Source organism: Neoarius graeffei, chromosome 15 (assembly GCF_027579695.1).
Source record: "Neoarius graeffei isolate fNeoGra1 chromosome 15, fNeoGra1.pri, whole genome shotgun sequence".
In the NCBI taxonomy this organism is placed as follows: domain Eukaryota; kingdom Metazoa; phylum Chordata; class Actinopteri; order Siluriformes; family Ariidae; genus Neoarius; species Neoarius graeffei.
This window is the reverse complement of record NC_083583.1, coordinates 2,141,710-2,159,887: the sequence shown is the minus strand read 5'-3', so window position 1 is coordinate 2,159,887 and position 18,178 is coordinate 2,141,710. Positions and strand designations below refer to the sequence as shown.

At 43.8% G+C, this 18,178-nt stretch overlaps 1 protein-coding gene across 4 annotated transcripts in view; it reads left to right on the top strand.

The window, feature by feature from the left end:
• scube2 (signal peptide, CUB domain, EGF-like 2) overlaps positions 1–18,178 on the top strand; it is an 80,123-nt gene that overhangs the window by 50,222 nt on the left and 11,723 nt on the right. For all 4 annotated transcript variants that reach the window (XM_060940729.1, XM_060940727.1, XM_060940728.1 and 1 more), the window contains exons 18-19: positions 3,468–3,635; positions 8,376–8,537. In XM_060940729.1, coding sequence (XP_060796712.1) covers positions 3,468–3,635; positions 8,376–8,537 — 330 coding nt within the window. The remainder of the gene's footprint in view (positions 1–3,467; positions 3,636–8,375; positions 8,538–18,178) is intronic.

Sequence of the window (18,178 nt, the reverse complement as noted above, 5' to 3'; positions counted from 1 at the left end):
CCATCAGAGATGCAGGCTTCTGAACTGAGCGCTGATAACAACTCGGGTCGTCCTCCTCTTTAATCCGAATGACACGGCGTCCCTGATTTCCATAAAGAACTTCAAATTTTGATTTGTCTGACCACAGAACAGTTTTCCACTTTGCCACAGTCCATTTTAAATGAGCCTTGGCCCAGAGAAGACGTCTGCGCTTCTGGATCGTGTTTAGATACGGCTTCTTCTTTGAACTATAGAGTTTTAGCTGGCAACGGCAGATGGCACGGTGAATTGTGTTCACAGATAATGTTCTCTGGAAATATTCCTGAGCCCATTTTGTGATTTCCAATACAGAAGCATGCCTGTATGTGATGCAGTGCCGTCTAAGGGCCCGAAGATCACGGGCACCCAGTGTGGTTTTCCGGCCTTGACCCTTACGCACAGAGATTCTTCCAGATTCTCTGAATCTTTTGATGATATTATGCACTGTAGATGATGATATGTTCAAACTCTTTGCAATTTTACACTGTCGAACTCCTTTCTGATATTGCTCCACTATTTGTCGGCGCAGAATTAGGGGGATTGGTGATCCTCTTCCCATCTTTACTTCTGAGAGCCGCTGCCACTCCAAGATGCTCTTTTTATACCCAGTCATGTTAATGACCTATTGCCAATTGACCTAATGAGTTGCGATTTGGTCCTCCAGCTGTTCCTTTTTTGTCCCTTTAACTTTTCCAGCCTCTTATTGCCCCTGTCCCAACTTTTTTGAGATGTGTTGCTGTCATGAAATTTCAAATGAGCCAATATTTGGCATGAAATTTCAAAATGTCTCACTTTTGACATTTGATATGTTGTCTATGTTCTATTGTGAATACAATATCAGTTTTTGAGATTTGTAAATTATTGCATTCCGTTTTTATTTACAATTTGTACTTTGTCCCAACTTTTTTGGAATCTGGGTTGTACCTTCCCTTTATTTAAGCTGTTTTAATTAATTAAATAATTTTTCCAATTACAATAAAACAAATATCAAATAAATGGATCTAATATTATCACAATATTTAACTAAAAATGAAATTTAATATTATTATAAGATTTAAATATACATATATATCATAAGAATGAGCAATAATAATTATATTATTTAAAATAATCTTTAACTTTAGACATTATTTAATATAATGATGTCTACATTTCTCATCTGAAATCATTATAAAAAAATAGGATTTTAAAACATATTCATTGGCTTTTTTTCATAGTTTCAGGTATTATTTTATAAAATTTTACATAAATTTCATACAAAGACATATTCACAGCTCAGTGTGTATATAATGCAGGTGAATGACGGATGTAATTGCTGGAAGAGTGTTTATTTACAAACAGGCAGGCAAACAGTTCAAAAACGTAAGATGACGGCAGGGGCGTGAAATGAGCAATGGTCAGGCAAGGAACAAACAGAATGGTGGAGGGAAAGATGAGAGGCAGAGTCCAAATACACAAAACAAAGTCAGAACCAGAAAGGCAGCACACAGGTATAAGGCTTGGTAATGTGAGACACTTGGTACAGTGTGTATACTTCACCCAGTCTGTGTGTTTACAGAGGCCTTATAAACGCATGCTGTGATTGCGCTCTAATCCAGAACAGGTACAGAATAATTAATCCTAATGCCACAGCGCACTCAGTGCCAACACACGTGGACATGACACAGTGATGGTATTTTTTAAGACTCTGACTCATCATCACTAAAAGCGAGGGACACAAACTTAGTTCATTACATGTGAAAGTTCGTAGTAAAAGAGTTTGTTATCGTGCAGTTGCAGTGTATATAACATGCGATGTCAAGTCAAGTTTATTTGTATAGCGCTTTTAATAATAAACATTGTCGCAAAGCAGCTTTACAGAATTTGAACGACTTAAAACATGAGCTAATTTTATCCCTAATCTATCCCCAATGATGAAGCCTGTGGCGACGGCGGCAAGGAAAAACTCCCTCAGACGACATGAGGAAGAAACCTCGAGAGGAACCAGACTCAAAAGGGAACCCATCCTCATTTGGGCAACAACAGACAGCATGACTATAACATTAACAGTTTTAGCATGAAGTCAGTTTCGTTGATGTTATAAACTCTTCATTGATGGAAACTTGAGTGCAAAACTGTTCATGACAACTGCAGTCCTAAAGTTAGCAAGTCAACTGTAGTCCTCAGCCATAAAAGCATTACTGTAAGAGTCCAGAGCGTCCTCCAGGTGTGACTTTCAACTGTCCACATGGGGCCGTCCTCCACAGGAGCGATGCGATGAGACTCCAACCAGACACAGGGCACCAGGATGGATCAGGCAGGTCCGAGGAGCAGAAGAGGTTCAGCATCTCGATCTCAGGATTGACATGTAACTCAGAGGGACAGATTTTATGGGGGACACAGGTAGCCCCATGTCACCTGAATAAGTAAGAACAGTATACATATTGCACTGAGTACAAGCAGGGACTCCGGCAACTAACTATGACAGCATAACTAAAAGGGGAGAGCCAGAAGGTAACACAGGCATGAGGGGCCCCGGGACATAAAGCAGCAGCCACTACACCATCAACAAACTCGAGTGAGCAAGCGAGTGGGGACTGACAGCATCCATACATCCCAGTTTACCAAAACACTCTGTCTGAGGACCCTCCAGATCTACTCCTTTACCTCATAAACACCATTAACACAAGGCTTGACTAAACAGATCTGTTTTCAGCTGAGACTTAAACGCTGAGACTGTGTCTGATTCCCAAACACTACTTGGAAGGCTGTTCCATAACTGTGGGGCTTTGTAAGAAAAGGCTCCGCCCCCTGATGTAGCCTTCACTATACGAGGTACCAGCAGATAGCCTGCACCTTTTGATCTAAGTAGGCGTGGCGGGTCATAGAGGAGCAGAAGTTCACTCCGGTACTGTGGTGCGAGACCATTCAGTGCTGTATCAGCGTTAAACTTATTAAAAACAGAAAAATGTCCAGAAGTAGACACACTGAGCTATTTTTTATAATAATGTCATAATGATAAGTTTGTTGTTGCTTGAAATATGTGATATTTTCATTTGGTCATGTTTATGTTATTTCCTCAGGTGTGTTTTTAAAGTTTTATCAGAGAATCAAAATCTTTTAAAGGCTCTGAAAGTGTTTTTGTCCTCACATCCTGTTTTTGTCTGTAGAAACCTACCTGCTTTGATAAAAATCTCAGCAGTAAACTATGTGTGTGTGTTTTGCTCACACTCCTGACTGTATTTGTGTGTTATCTGAGGCACTGAGCCACTATGACACACCTCCGGTCTCCTGCTTTCTCCTGATAGACAAAACATAGGTGTGTGTGTGTGTGTGTGTGTGTGTGTGTGTGTGTGTGTGAGAGAGAGAGAGAATGAACCTGTATTATAGTCTGCTCTCTGACATGACAAGTGAAAGAGATGCAGCATGTTCATGTTCCTGTGTTGTTGTTGTTATTTTCTTGTCTTTAGGTCAGTGTTCTCCTGGTCATTTCTCTCACGATGGCTTCGTGCCGTGTCGTCCGTGTCCCAGAGGGTCGTATCAGCCAGAGATAGGCCGCACTTCCTGCCTGCTGTGTGGTGGGAATCTGGTAACGAGGCACGAAGGTGCTGTGTCCTTCCAGGCCTGCGAGACGAAAGGTGAGGACGTGAGATGATTAAAGCACGACTGCAGGTCATTTATTAATCATTAACACATCATTAATTACTGCAGTGAGGAGGCAAATAAAACCACATGTACGTATACCGTATAAAAACTCCAAAATCAGATTATAATGAAAAATAACTTTTTGGAAAATAACTACCTCATAAAAACAACTGGAGTAAACATTTTAAATCTGCTCATATTTCTACTTCAGTATGAAGAATACTCGGGTAGCAGATTTTTATCATTTTAAATGATAATTATATCAGTTAAAATGTTTGGGAAAGATTGAGTATATTATTTATCATTTTAAGAAATTTCAATCATTGCATCAAAAAATTAACCCTAACCCTTTCATCTATCTGTCTATCTACCAATTTATTAATCAATATGTAATTTTATGTTTTTTTTCCTGTGCTACAGTTTTCTGCTTTATCCAGTTATATCTACATATCATTTTATTTAAAGCTGCACTGTGTAGGATTTAGTGTCATCTAGTGGTGAGTTTGCAGACTGCACCTGACTGAGCTCCCCTCCCTCACTCCCACCTTTCAAAGCGTGTATCAGATCCTCCGCTGGCCATCAGGTGCAATAATATCTCTCCACAGAGGCGGGGCAGCACAGGGACTTTTTTTTTGGTTTATCTTAGTGACTGTTCGTCTCATCAACATTTCTACATGTCGTTTTAAGAAGGTTTCCAAAAATTTGTGATACAGAACTAAATAAAACAACACGAGTGTCATAAACATGAATCTTTCTTCTGAAAACTAAAAGCCGGGTGTGTGGTTGTTGGGCTCAGGGTTCATCTGGGCTTAATGTCTCTTACACTTACACGACATGTGCAGGAATCAAACTTTACTTCAAAGGTCCCCTTGCATCGTTTTTTCATTAATTGTGCGGTGGTCTCTAGTATGAATGAATGCTGTGAGCCGGTTTTGGTGAAAAACATGCTGTGGTTCTCCTGTTTCAGGCTGTTCTAGTTTGGTGGAGGAGTGGGTGGTGGGAGAACGACAGGATTTCAGCTCTTACTCATTAATATTCATGACATGTAAACGTGTTACCTCTGATTGGCTAACAGCACTGTGACTCTACCTCCAGTGGGTCAGAACAAGCGGATGTGGGTGTCTTTGTAAAAACTGTTTTGATTGGCTATTATGGTCTCGACATCGATGTTTTGACCAATAACAATGCAGATAACAAATTTTACATCACATTCAACGAGATTAAACGAGACTAAAGATGGCGACTTACAAATAATGTGTAAACATTGTTGGAGTTAATAAAGTTTGAACAGCATGAAGGAACATACCCCAACCCCCCGAAATTAATAAAAAAAATTCTCAACGGATTTGGCGTAATATAAAAAGGTCGTTTTTTACTCAGAAAAAGTGGGAAACTCTCATCCCTGCCGACCTTGTGATCATGTCATGCACGCTAACGTGGAGAATATGAACATGCTGTTTTGTAGCAAAAACCTTCGAACAAAAAGTTCATGTTTTACTTACAGCTTGTGAGCTGGTGGTCGATCGTCTTGATGGTACAGATCCAGGGATTAAAAACAACCTCGAAGCAAAACCACGACTGAAGGCACCGAAGTTTGAAAAGTCACTGTGGTTGAAATGATCAGAACACAGCACTAACGCTGCATTACACTGCGCTGGTGGCGTTCCAAAGATAAATTCCAACCAATTCTTCTTCACCTCTTCTATCTTGGGCAAGAAATGCAACGTTGATGTGTTACTGCCACAAATAACACAGGCACGAACTTGTTCAGACATGTTTTCAGCTTGCTGTTAGGTGCTCTTCGTTAGCTACTGACGAGATGGGCTCTGCTCAGTGTTGCCAGATACTGCTGACGTTTTCCAGCCCAAAATATGTTCAAACCCACCAAAATGCTTTAAAACCGCCCAATCTGGCAACACTGGCTCTGCTCTCTCTCCTCGCGCTTAAATCCGAACTTCCTTCCCGTGGGCGGTCGCAAGCCAAGGTGGGCGAGGCCATGAATACTAATTTTCGAACTTACACAAGTTCGTAGGGCTTTTTCTGATTCGCTCGTTTTTCTGACTATTTTCTTTCATAAGCTAATACAGGGAATGGGAGTAGAATTACATTTTCACATGCAGCATGCAGACGCAACTCGGAGTGAACTATGGCATTTCAAAAAGAGCCAGTATTAAACGCTTTGGGTGGAAGGGCACCTTTAAAACACACTTCAGCTGTGAGCAGAATATTATTTTATTGGAACCAGCAAAACAATCGCACAAGCAAGAGTCAACTTAACTGACAGTTTCCTCTTCTTTCTTTCTCTTCTTTCTCGCAGCTCTGCTTCTGTTTCTCTTAGTCACTTAGAGAGCAAGTTACTCGTAACAAGCGCAATGTGAAAAACTTCTCAGAGACAAAAATCTTCAAGCAAATTGGGGTTGGCTTTCACTCTTAAAGGACATGAAACATAAAAGCACGCTATATCAGTTTCTTTCCATTAAAAATATGAATTAATTGCATCAACAAATACAAAATCATCTATTAAATTCAGCAAAATCGTTATATTCGTGATGATTATATGGCATTTCTGCTCGACTTCCGATATGCATTTTTTGCAACCGGAAGAGCCGCTGTCACGTGATCATACATCACAAAAACTTTCGGCCACAGCACAAGCGGGTAGATGAATGGAGAAGTGGATGACAAGAAAATTGTTTTTATAGTCTTTAAAGTACATTGGACATCATGGTGTATTGTGCTGCTTATGGTTGCAATAATTCCAATGGGAAATGCCCTGGAGTAAGGTTTTTGCATTCCCCAAGGACCCGAAGCTGAGGAAAGTGTGGGCTCACCTGCGCATGCGCAGTAGGCTTCGCGCATGCGCAGTAGGCTTGGTAGGACAACTTTACAGAACACCTGTTGAAAAAAACTTTGCACCTACTGTTTCCCACAAACTGTATTCGGACCATTTCACTGAGGATTCTTTCAACATTAATACTCAGGTACTGAGCGATATTAATTCATGAAACAGGAAGCATAAGGATGAGAAAAAAAAAACAGTTCAAATCGGGAAGCCGCGCACACCTGCGCCAGACTGCACAAATGCGCGCAGCTTCCCGACCCAAACCGCCTCTCTCTCATCCTTACACTTCATGCCTCATGCTCCATGAACCAACATCGCTATTTTTTTTTTTAAAAATCGGATCTGCGCGATTCAGCCGTGAAAAAGGCGGCATCCGCCGAAAGGCGCGCTGTTTGCATCCCTGCACGGAGGCCAGGGGACAGGGCAGGAATATTTTTGTTGATATGAGTGATCCGGTGCGATTTCGCGACCCCCCTGTTGAAGACCTCTGCGCTAAGCGACTGAAAGCCGAGGTAAGGATTAGTATTATAATTTTGGGTGTATCAATTATTGATTATCATAATTCTGACTCGTTTCGCCATTTTGAATGTTTTCATCTCAGACTCTGGAAGCATTGTATCTCAATCAATCTCGAAAAATATCAGCAAAAAAAAAACTAGCTTGCAACGGACTTTAGCTAGATCTATGATGAACTTTCAATGTATGATACAAAAATAATACTTCTTTCAACAGATCATTAGCCTTTGAGCAGAATTGTTTTTAACTTACCAGGAAGTGTTATCGAGCCGACCGCTTTCAGTTTCATGGGGACTGAATGAACTCTCACTCTCAGAATCATCTGACCCGTCAGAGTAAAGACAAGATCCATGTTCATGTGAATTTCCAGCTATCGGTTCGAATTGATAGGGTCTAACTTCACATCTCTGTGAAACATCGGGAATGTCACTGTCGATGGTGTCCATTTCGGTAACCTGTTTACATTAGATTCCCAAGCGCTGGCTCCTTGGAAATTTTTTGTGACGTCACGGGTCACGTGACCACCTAGCTCATTAACGAATCCTTGTTTTACGCTGATGTATAGAAAAACTTGAATAATGTGATGATTTTCACATTTTTGACGCCCTGCAGTGATTTAGATGGCATTTCTTATGTCCTTTATACATAATTATACCCAGGTAAAAATCCATGTCCCATATCCTTTAACTACAACACCGATATAAATAAGTGACAAGCATTTATATCATTGTTTAACAAATTACTAAATTAAAAGAAAAAGCAAATCTTCACTGAACATCATTAGTCTCTTAAAATGACTCCCACATTCTTCGTCTTCCTTCCGGTGCTGGCTGCTGCTTGTAAAAACCCGAAACCCAAAACGTTCTCTCTACAGCCAGTGTGTGGTTTGTTTGTTGTGGGCTACATGGCGGCTCTGTGGGAGAGGACCTGCTCCCTGTTTAGATATGAAGCGCTCAGTCTGAGCTCACAAAAACACAATGATTCGTAGTTGTAGGTGATTATATTCTAATAAAAACACAATTATGAACCCTGTATTCCATTACTGTTAATAGAGCTCCTTAAGTCCTGCATAGAGCACCTTTAAAATTATGGTCAGGGTTTTATTTTGTGAAGCTCTTTGCTCTTTTAGCTGCTTTTAACATATGAATGATGCAATTTAAATAATGTTGTTGTTGGCATTATTATTATTATTATTATTATTATTATTATTATTATTATTATTATTATGCCCCTGTTGGCTGTCTGTTAACAGTGTGGTGGAATTTATATCAGAAACCTGAGATTGTATTTTTATGGTGTTAAAGACATTTTGTGTTTGTGTGTGTGTGTGTGTGTGTGTGTGTGTGTGTGTGTGTGTGTTCGGTCCTGTGTACAGTCCAGTGTTCCCCAGGACATTACTACAACACCAGCACTCACCGTTGCATCCGCTGTCCACTTGGAACCTACCAGGTGGAATTTGGACAGAACTTCTGTGTGTCCTGTCCAGGAAACACCACCACGGACTTCGACGGATCCACCAGCGTCACTCAGTGCAAAAGTAAGTGGGGGAAATAAATAAATAAATAAATAAATGTGAGAGAGAGTGAGAGAGAGAGAGAGAGAGAGAGAGAGAGAGTGTGAGTATGAGGAAGAACACGGTGTTCCAAAATTAAAAAGAACTGAAGTTCATGAAAACAATAATACATAATAACACATGATAACAAATATAAAGAAGAGCAACATTTTAAAAATATTCTGAACAAGTTAAACAGGATATTTGGAGCATAAAATTTCATCCTCAGATTTTAAGCCACGCCCCCTAAATAAATCTGATTCACACACTCAAAAGTTTACACCCTTGCAAACCCTCCAAATCCCTCCTCTATCCGGCTGACATGTCCTACTTTATTTAAATTTGTTACTTTTATTTAAATTTGTGCCTCATTAGTGTGTATAAGACTCAGAATTGTCACATGTTCACTTTGTATACAAGGCCCACAGCCTCGTTTCATTCCACCGGTAATACAGTACTGCTCGACATTTACACACTGTCTATAGCAGATCTGAAGCGTAACAGCTGGCCAGGTACAGCACACTCAGGCTCACATCTGTCTGCTGAAACACAGGGATAGTGTGGGAGAACTTGGGAAGGTTGAAAACGAGTCATGCAGTTGCATTCTGGATCAGTTGCAGAGGTCAAATGAATTGAAATTAATTGAATTGAATTGAATTGAATTGAATTGAATTGAATTGAATTGAATGCCTTTATTGTCATTGCACAGCTGTACAACGAAATTTCAGTGCGACTCCTCAAGTGGTACATCCAATATAAAAATAAAAGTCTAATATAAAATAAGTGTAATATAAAATATAAAAAAAGATATTTAAAAAAAATTAAAATAAAAAATATATAAAAATATCAAAGAGCACACGTTCTAAATTTTAAAAAGGCTAATTTAAAATAAGTGTCATATAAAATATAAAACAGCACACATCACATGCAGCAGACATCGACATAAAACAACAAGTTAATAAATAGATGAGCAAGTATATTGCACAGTCCAGAAAATATTGCACAGAATATTGTGCATACATCAACTAAGAGTTGAGTTGTTTTATGGCACTTGGATAAAAACTGTTCATGAGTCTGGAGGTGTGGGCTTGTATGGCCCTATAGTGCCTTCCAGAAGGCAGCAGCCTAAACAGGCTGTTTCCTGGGTAAGAACAGTCCTTAATGATGTTTTCTGCACAGTGCAAGCATCTGGTGTTACAGTATATATGTCCGTCAGTGAGGGCAACTGTGTCTGTATAATGTCCTGTGCCGACTTCCTGACTCTCTCCAGAGCCTTTTTGTCAGCCATGGTGCAGCTCTTAAACCACACCAAGATGTCATGGGTGATGATGCTTTCCACAGAACATTTGTAAAAGGACAGCAGCAGTTTCTGGGACAGGTTGACTTTTCTCAGTGACCTCAAAAAGTACAGTCTCTGCTGTGCTTTTTTCACAAGAGCAGTGGTGCTAATAGTCCATGTGAGGTCCTGAAAGATATGTGTTCCCAAGAATCTGAAGTCGCTGACCCTCTCCACAATGCCCCCTTTGATGTAAAGAGGGGCAGGTTCCTCTCTCTTCCTCCAAAAATCTATCACCAACTCCTTTGTTTTAGAGGAGTTGAGTACCAGGTTGTTGTCAGAACACCAAGCAGTAAGTTTCTGGACTTCATCCCTGTAGGCAGTCTCATCATTATTATGTATCAGTCCTACCACAGTAGTGTCATCCATGAACTTAATAATGATGTTGCTGTCATGGACAGGTGTACAGTTATGGGTGTATAGGGTGTATAGCAAAGGACTCAGTACACAACCCTGGGGGGCACCAGTGCTGAGGGCCAGGACTGAGGAGTGGTGGAACCCCAGCCTAACTGACTGTGGACGGTCTGTTAGAAAGTCCTTGAGCCATCTGCAGATGTGATGGCTGACACCCAGACTGTAAAGTTTAGACATCATTCTGCTGGGCATGATAGTATTAAAAGCAGAACTAAAGTCCGCAAACAACATTCTTACATATGAGCCGGGTCGTTCCACATGTGTCAACATGCTATGGAGGGCTGTGTTGATGGCATCTCCTGTCGACCTGTTGGCTCTGTATGCAAATTGATGATGATCCAAACTGGGAGGGAGAGAGGCTTTGATGTATTTTAGCACCAGCCTTTCAAAGCATTTCGTAACCGTCAAGGTAAGAGCCACAGGTCTGTAGTCAGAGAGGCTGCTGACAGATGGTTTCTTAGGGATGGGCACAATGGTGGCAGATTTGAAGCATTTGGGGATAGTGCAGGAGGACAGAGAGAGAGGTTGAAGATAGAAGTGAATACCTCAGTCAGCTGGTCCACGCAGCCCTTCAGTACTCTTCCTGGGATACCGTCGGGACTGGCAGCCTTCCTGGGGTTCACAGCATGGAACACTCTCCTGACCTCCTCCATACTCACTGTGAGTGCCAGGTCGCTCGTGGGTGATAACAGTGTGGACCCAGTCTCTGCCTCAGTCACCTCAAAATGTGCAAAGAAATGGTTGAGCTCCTCAGCAAGGTTCCTGCTGGTACTGGTGTTTGAATCTGTGGAGCCCTTAAAGTTTGTGAGGTGCTGGATTCCCTGCCAGACGTGCCGAAGGGTCCCCCACACTGAAGTGTCCCTCGATTTTCCTCCTTTAGGCTGCTTTTGCCTCTATGATGCCTCTTTTTAGGTTGGATCTGGCAATACTGTACACTTCCACGTTGCCAGACCTAAAGGCTGTGTCACGGTCCCTCAGCAGCTGCTTGACATCTCTGGTCATCCACGGTTTGTTGTTTTGATAACATCGTATTCGTTTCTCAACAGTGACATTTTCAATACAAGTATGAATGTAAAGCAAAACCGTGGATGTATAGTCCTCTAAATCCTGTTGTGCAAATAGGTCCCAATTGGTGCACTTAAAGCAGTCCTGCAGTTGTGGAATTGCGTTCTCAGGCCAAATCCTCGTGTGTCTCACTCTCGGCATAGTTTTCGTAATGAGAGGTTTATACGCTGGGGTGAGAAAGAGGGATAAATGGTCAGACTGGCCTAAGTGAGGATGGGTAGAGACTTTATATCCTTCCCTAATGTTACTGTATACATGGTCCAGTGTGTTTTGACCTCTTGTTGGACATGTAACATGCTGGTAGGATTTAGGGAGGACAGTCCATAGGTTTACATGATTAAAGTCCCTAGCCACAATAAAAATCCCATTGGGATGCACAGACTGCAGTATGCTGATGGCTGTTAGTGTGAGAGTGCAGGCACTTACCAATGTATGCGCGGAGGACGCAGAGCAGCAGACTGTCAACAAAGGCAAAACGTGTGACTGAAATTGGTGTCGGTAAACTAGCAAGGGTCAGGCAATCGGCGAACAACGTGACGTGGAAAAGACAAAGAGCAAAAATGGGGAGGAAATAGCAAAAGGTCAGGAAACGCGAGAGGCAGTCAGAAAAGATACAAGGCTCAGTATGTACTGAAATGGCAGGACGATACTTCGCACTGGAGTGATGTGAATGAGCGGCTTAAATAGCGGAAGCGGTGATTAAGGAAATGCGTGACAGCTGTAGTTCAGTAGGCTGGGGACAGAGGGCACTGTGTGTCATGGGAGTTGTAGTCCTGAGTGTTTGTAGTCTGCTCCTTCACACCAAGATTACTGACCCCCCGAGGAGCTACCTCTGGGAACTACACTCTTTCTAGGACGTCCTCTACCTCTGGGTGCTGGCTTGTTAGGATACTGGGTGTGAAACTCTTGCTTCAAGAGTGGGTCGAGAATGTCCTTGGACTTACCCCAACTTTGTTCCTCAGGTCCATATCCTTCCCACTCTACCAAGTACTCTATTTGGCCTCCTCGTTGTCTGGAGTCGAGGATCTTGTTTACCTGGTAGATTGGGTCTCCCTCAAGGTTGAGTGCAGAGTGTTCCTGGTCTGGTGAGTTGTGGGCAAGGGGCCCCAGGATAGCAGGTTTGAGGTGTGAAACGTGGAATGTAGGGTATATTCGACAGTGAGGTGGGAGTTCAAGACAGTATAACACATCATTGATTCAGCGCAAGACCTTGAAGGGCCCGATGTAGCGTGGCTGGAGCTTCTTGCAGGTGTTCACTTCTGTCAAGTTCTTTGTGGCTACCCACACCCTGTCGCCAGGGAGGAAGTCGGGAGTCTCACCTCTATGTTTATCTGCATACTCCTTGTACTTGGCACTGACTGCTTCCAGACGCTGGTGGACCTCCTCCCAGATGGTTTGACTTTGTCGAAACCAATCGTCAATGGCCTGTACTTGGCTGGGTGCATCATCCCAGGGAAACAAGGGCGGCTGGTAGCTGAGTATGCACTGAAACGGTGTTAGCTGGGTGGCTGAGTGTTTGAGCGAGTTTTGTGCATACTTGGCCCAAGGTAGGAAGCATGCCCAGTCCCCCTGGTTACGCATGCAGTATATTCTCAGGAAGCAGACAATTTCCTGGTTTGCTCTCTCCACTTGGCCGTTAGACTGGGAGTGGTAGCTGGACGTGAGACTTACTGATACTCCCAACCTTACCATGAAACTTGACCAGAATTGTGAGATGAACTGGGGACCCCGGTCACTGACTATATCTTCAGGGATGCCATAGTATCGGAAGACCTGTTGAAATAACAGCTCAATGGTCTGAGAAGCTGTGGGGAAGCCGGGTAAAGGGATGAGTTTCAGAGCTTTTGAGAATCAATTGATAGTTACCGTTATGGTGGTATTCCCTTGAGAGGGTGGGAGATCTGTGATAAAGTCAGTCGCCAGATGTGACCAGGGTCTTTGCGGAATTGGTAGAGGGCATAACTTGCTGGCGGGGGGTTCTCGGGACCTTTGCTTGGGCGCATTCGGAGCATGAGGCGATGAACTGATTGATTTCAGACAACATGTTCTCCCACCAGTACCTGTTTCTTAGCATTTGGTGAGTACGTCAGCTGTTGGGATGTCCAGTGGCGGGAGATGAGTGAGCCCAGGTGATGAGTTGACTGCGTAGGTGCTTGGGCACATAGAGAAGACCAGGTGGGAGATGAATAGGGCAGGTTCAGGGCTGAGACTTGCTTATTTCTTTGTCCAGTTCCCAGGTGATGGATTGCATGAAACAGTGTGATGGGATGAGAGCTAGAGTCTTGTTGAGAAGGACTGAAAGTTCTGGATAATGCATCTGCCTTGGTGTTTCTGGAACCTGGACGGAAAGAAATTGAAAAATTGAACCAGGTGAGGAATAATGCCCACCTGGCCTGCCTGGGGTTTAGCCTCTTGGCCTTTCGGAGATACTCAAGGTTCTTGTGGTCTGTGAGGATGACGAAGGGTGCGTGACTCCCTCTAACCAGTGCCACCATTCTTTGAGGGCTAATTTAATAGTGAGGAGCTCTCTGTTCCCCACATCATAATTCCTTCCTGCTGCAGTTAATTTTTTTTAGAAAAAAAAGCTATGGGGTGTAGCTTCAATTTCTCCCCAAAGTGTTGTAATAGGATGGCCCCTACCCCAGTGTCGGATGCATCTACTTCCACGATGAAAGGCTTAGTGGGGTCAGGGTGTTGGAGTATGGGGACCGAGGTGAATGCAAGCTTAAGTCGATCGAAGGCTTCCTCTGCCGCAGAGTTCCACTGTAGGCACTTGGGACCCTTCTTCAACAGTGTGGTTAGGGGAGCTGCTAGAGAGCTGAAACCTCGAATGAACCGGCAATAAAAGTTTGTGAAGCCTAGGAATCGTTGGAGCTCCTTTACAGACTTGGGTATAGGCCAAGACGTGACAGTTGCTACCTTGGAGGAATCCATGCACACTCCTTTGGCGCTAATGATATAGCCAAGGAAGGAAATCTTGTTTAGATGAAACTCACACATCTCGGCCTTTACGTAGAGGTTGTTCTCTAACAGTCGCTTGAGAACGGTTCTGACATGTTCCTGGTGACTCTGGACATCTGAAGAATAAATCAGGATATCATTGATATAGGCAATGACATATTTGCCCAGCATTTCCTGTAGCACGTCGTTGATGAAGCACTGGAACACGCTGGGTGCCAAAGAAAGGCCATACGGCATGACCCGGTACTCAAAGTGCCCTGTGGTCGTGCTGAAGGCCGTCTTCCTTTCGTCACCCCTCCTTATTCGGGTCAGGTTGTATGCACCTCGTAGATAAAGCTTTGAAAATATCTTAGCAGATCAAAGTTGTTCAAGAGCTGCTGGAACCAGGGGAAGAGGATAAGGATACTTTACGGTGACCTGGTTTAAGCCTCTGTAGTCGATGCAAGGCCTCAGTCCACCATTTCGTTTCTCAACAAAAAAGAAACCAGCTGATGCAGGTGACTTGGAAGGCCGGATGTATCCCTGTTTGAGGGCCTCCTGAATATATTCCTCCATGGCCGCCTGTTCCTTTTGGGACAAGGGATAAATAAGATCATGTGGAGGAGACATACCTGGCAGTAAGTCGATCGAGCAATCGTACAGCCTGTGAGGAGGTAACCTGCAGGCCTTCCCCTTACTGAAGATTTCTGCAAGGTCGAAGTAACAGTCCGAAATATTGTCTATGGAGTCAGATTGGGGGCTCTCTACGGAGATAGAAGCTACTCTGGTCTGAGGGAGAGAGAGGCAGTTCTGGAAGCATGTGGGTGACCATTGAAGAATGTCCTTGTTTTGCCATGAAATCAATGGATCATGTAGCTGCAGCCAGGGATAGCCAAGGATGATGTCATGATTGACGGTGGTGGTCATGTAGAGTGATGTGAATTCTTTGTGTAAAGCCCCTATTTGAATCTGTACTGGTTCTGCGCGAGTGGTGACCAGTCCATCACATATGGGTCCTCCATCGATGGTCTTGATACTGAGTACGCTGTGCAGGGGGATGGTAGGCAGGTCGAGGTTCTGCATGATGGCACTACTGATAAAGCTCCCCTCTGGCCCGGAATCAACAAAAGCAGATAAGACATGAGTGGAGGACCCTACTCTGAGTAGGACTGGGATGGTAAAGGATTTAGAACTGAATTTTCTCCCCGGACTTGTGGAGCTTACAGACCTCTCTGTTGGGGTCTCTCAGGCTGGTCGTACGGGACATTGCCGGATGCTATGCTCAGGGCTCCCACAGGAGAAACATAACCCCTCCTTGCGCCACCAAGCACATTCGGCATGGGTTAAATGGGTGCGTGAGACCTCCATGGGTGAGCCATCCTCCATAGACTGGGCAGATTTGGTGTTGAAGTGGATAGATGGTCGGTGCTTTAACAATTGGTCGAGTCAAATAGCTAAGTCAATGAGGGAGATCAGAGTGAAGTTCTCATCTCTACAAGCCAGCTCATTAATGATCTCTGAATGTAGGCCTTGGTGAAAGACCACTTTCAGCACCAGATCATTCCACCCACTGGCAGCTGCTAGTGTCCTGAATTCCAAGGCATAGGCATATTCCGCAACACTTCTGGAGCCTTGGGAACTGGTGAGAATACTCTCTCCAACCTCTATCCCTTCTGGTTAATGATCAAACACCCTTTTAAACATGGTGAGGAATTGTTCATAGGACTTGGTTTGCTCGTGCCCCTTATTCCAAACTGCGGTGGCCCAGCAAAGTGCTTTGCCCGAGAGAAAAGATATAAATTTTGCAATTTGGTGCTCCTCCGATAAATATGGCATAGTGGAAAAATACATAACATTGCAGTAAAAAACCCTTACATGCGATGACATCTCCAGCAAGCTTCTCTGGAGTGGGGAGTTGAAATGCTGGGCTAGGAGGAGGCTCAGAGCATGCTAGGAGGGCCTGCGATATCACAGATGTGAGCTGCATCATCCAAGTTGTTGAGGTCGGTGAGCATCTGTTGATGTTCTCCTAGCAAACGCCCCGTGCATTTAGAGCAGTCTGTTTAGGACCCTCCACTACATCCATTACGGTGACGTATCCTGTGAGAGTGCAGGCACTTACTAATGTATGTGTGGAGGATGCAGAACAGCAAAATGTCAACAAAGCCAAAATGTGTGACTGAAATCAGTGTCAATAAATTAGCGAAGGTCAGGCGATCGGTGAACACTGCGACGTGGAAAAGACAAAGAGCAAAAATGGAGAGGAAATAGCAAAAGGTCAGGAAACGCTAGAGACAGTCAGAAAAGATACAAGGCTCAGTATGTACTGAAATGGCAGGATAATACTTCGCACTGGAGTGATGTGAATGAGCAGCTTAAATAGCAGAAGCAGTGATTAAGGAAATGCGTGACAGCTATAGTTCAGTACGCTGGGGACAGAGGGCGCTGTGTGTCATGGGAGTTGTAGTCCTGAGTGTTTGTAGTCTGCTCCTTCACACCGGGATTACTGACAGCAAGATGTTTAATGCTACATTAGCGTTAGTGCTGGGTGGCATGTAAACAGCCATGACAATAACAATAGTAAACACATGGCAAATAGAAAGGCTGGTATCTCAGTGTAACAAACTCCAGATCAGGTGAGCAGTGTCTCTCAATCACCGTAGCGTTTGTACACCACCTGTTGTTAGAGTAGATGCACAGCCCTCCACCTCTGCTCTTACCGGACTCACCATTTCTGTCAGCCCAGTGCGCTGTGCATCCCGTTAGCATGATAACCTCATCCAGGATTCCTGAGTGCAGCCACATCTCCATTATCACCATCAGTGAGCAGTTCTGCACTGATTTTTGTGCATCGATGATCAATGTTCGCTCATTCATCTTGTTACTAAGCGATCTGGCATTGGTCAGGAAGATGCTGGATAGTGCTGGCCTGTGCGGGGCTTTCCTCAGTCGGGCCTGAATGCCAGCTCTGCAACCACGCTTCTGGCATCATTACCTGTGCCGCCTCTTGTGTCTTCCGCCTGGTATGGTGATCCATGAACACCCCACTGGTCGTGCAATCTCTGGTGGCAGATAGTCGATGTAAAACCTTTTGGTGAAATCTGAGTCACCACACAATGTCCCAATCCTTAACAAGTCTTGCCATTTGTATGTTAAGGTTCCCAGCAATGACAAAACAAACAAGACAAAAGGAACAAACACATTGAGGAGAGCAAAGCCGCTGCATTCTTACGCACCGCCATCTTGGTCTCAAATGGTGCTCAGAGACAGAGCTGCCAGGAGCAAGCTGCAGTAGACCAGTCTCGAAATGACACAAAACAAGCCCCTGAGTGGATAGAAATGAATGAATCCTTCTGATGCTATAAAGGAGAAATCAACATGAGCATGATGGATGTCACGTTGGTGTAGTGGTTAGCACTGTCGCCTCACACAAAGAAAGTTCTGGGTTCGAGCCCAGTGGCCAACGGGGGTCTTTCTGTGTGGAGTTTGCATGTTCTCCCCTTGTCTGTGTGGGTTTCCTCTGGGTGCTCCGATTTCCCCCACAGTCCAAAGACATTCAGGTTAGGTTAATATGGAGCGGCCTTGGGCTGAACTGCCCTTGAGCAAGGCACCGAACTCCCAACTGCTCCCCAGGCACAGTAGCAAAGCTGCCTACTCTGAGTATGTGTGTGTGCTCATTGCTCACTTGTGTGTGCATGTGTGTGTTCACTGCTTCACATGGGTTAAATGCAGAGAGGAATTTCACTGTGCTGAAGTCTGTGTTTGAGTGTATGTGATAAATAAAGGCTTCTTATTCTTGCATTAGCAATGTGAGGGGAAAAGCATAGTTGATGGTTCTCCATGGTTACATCAAGGGTGTGTGCAGTGAGAT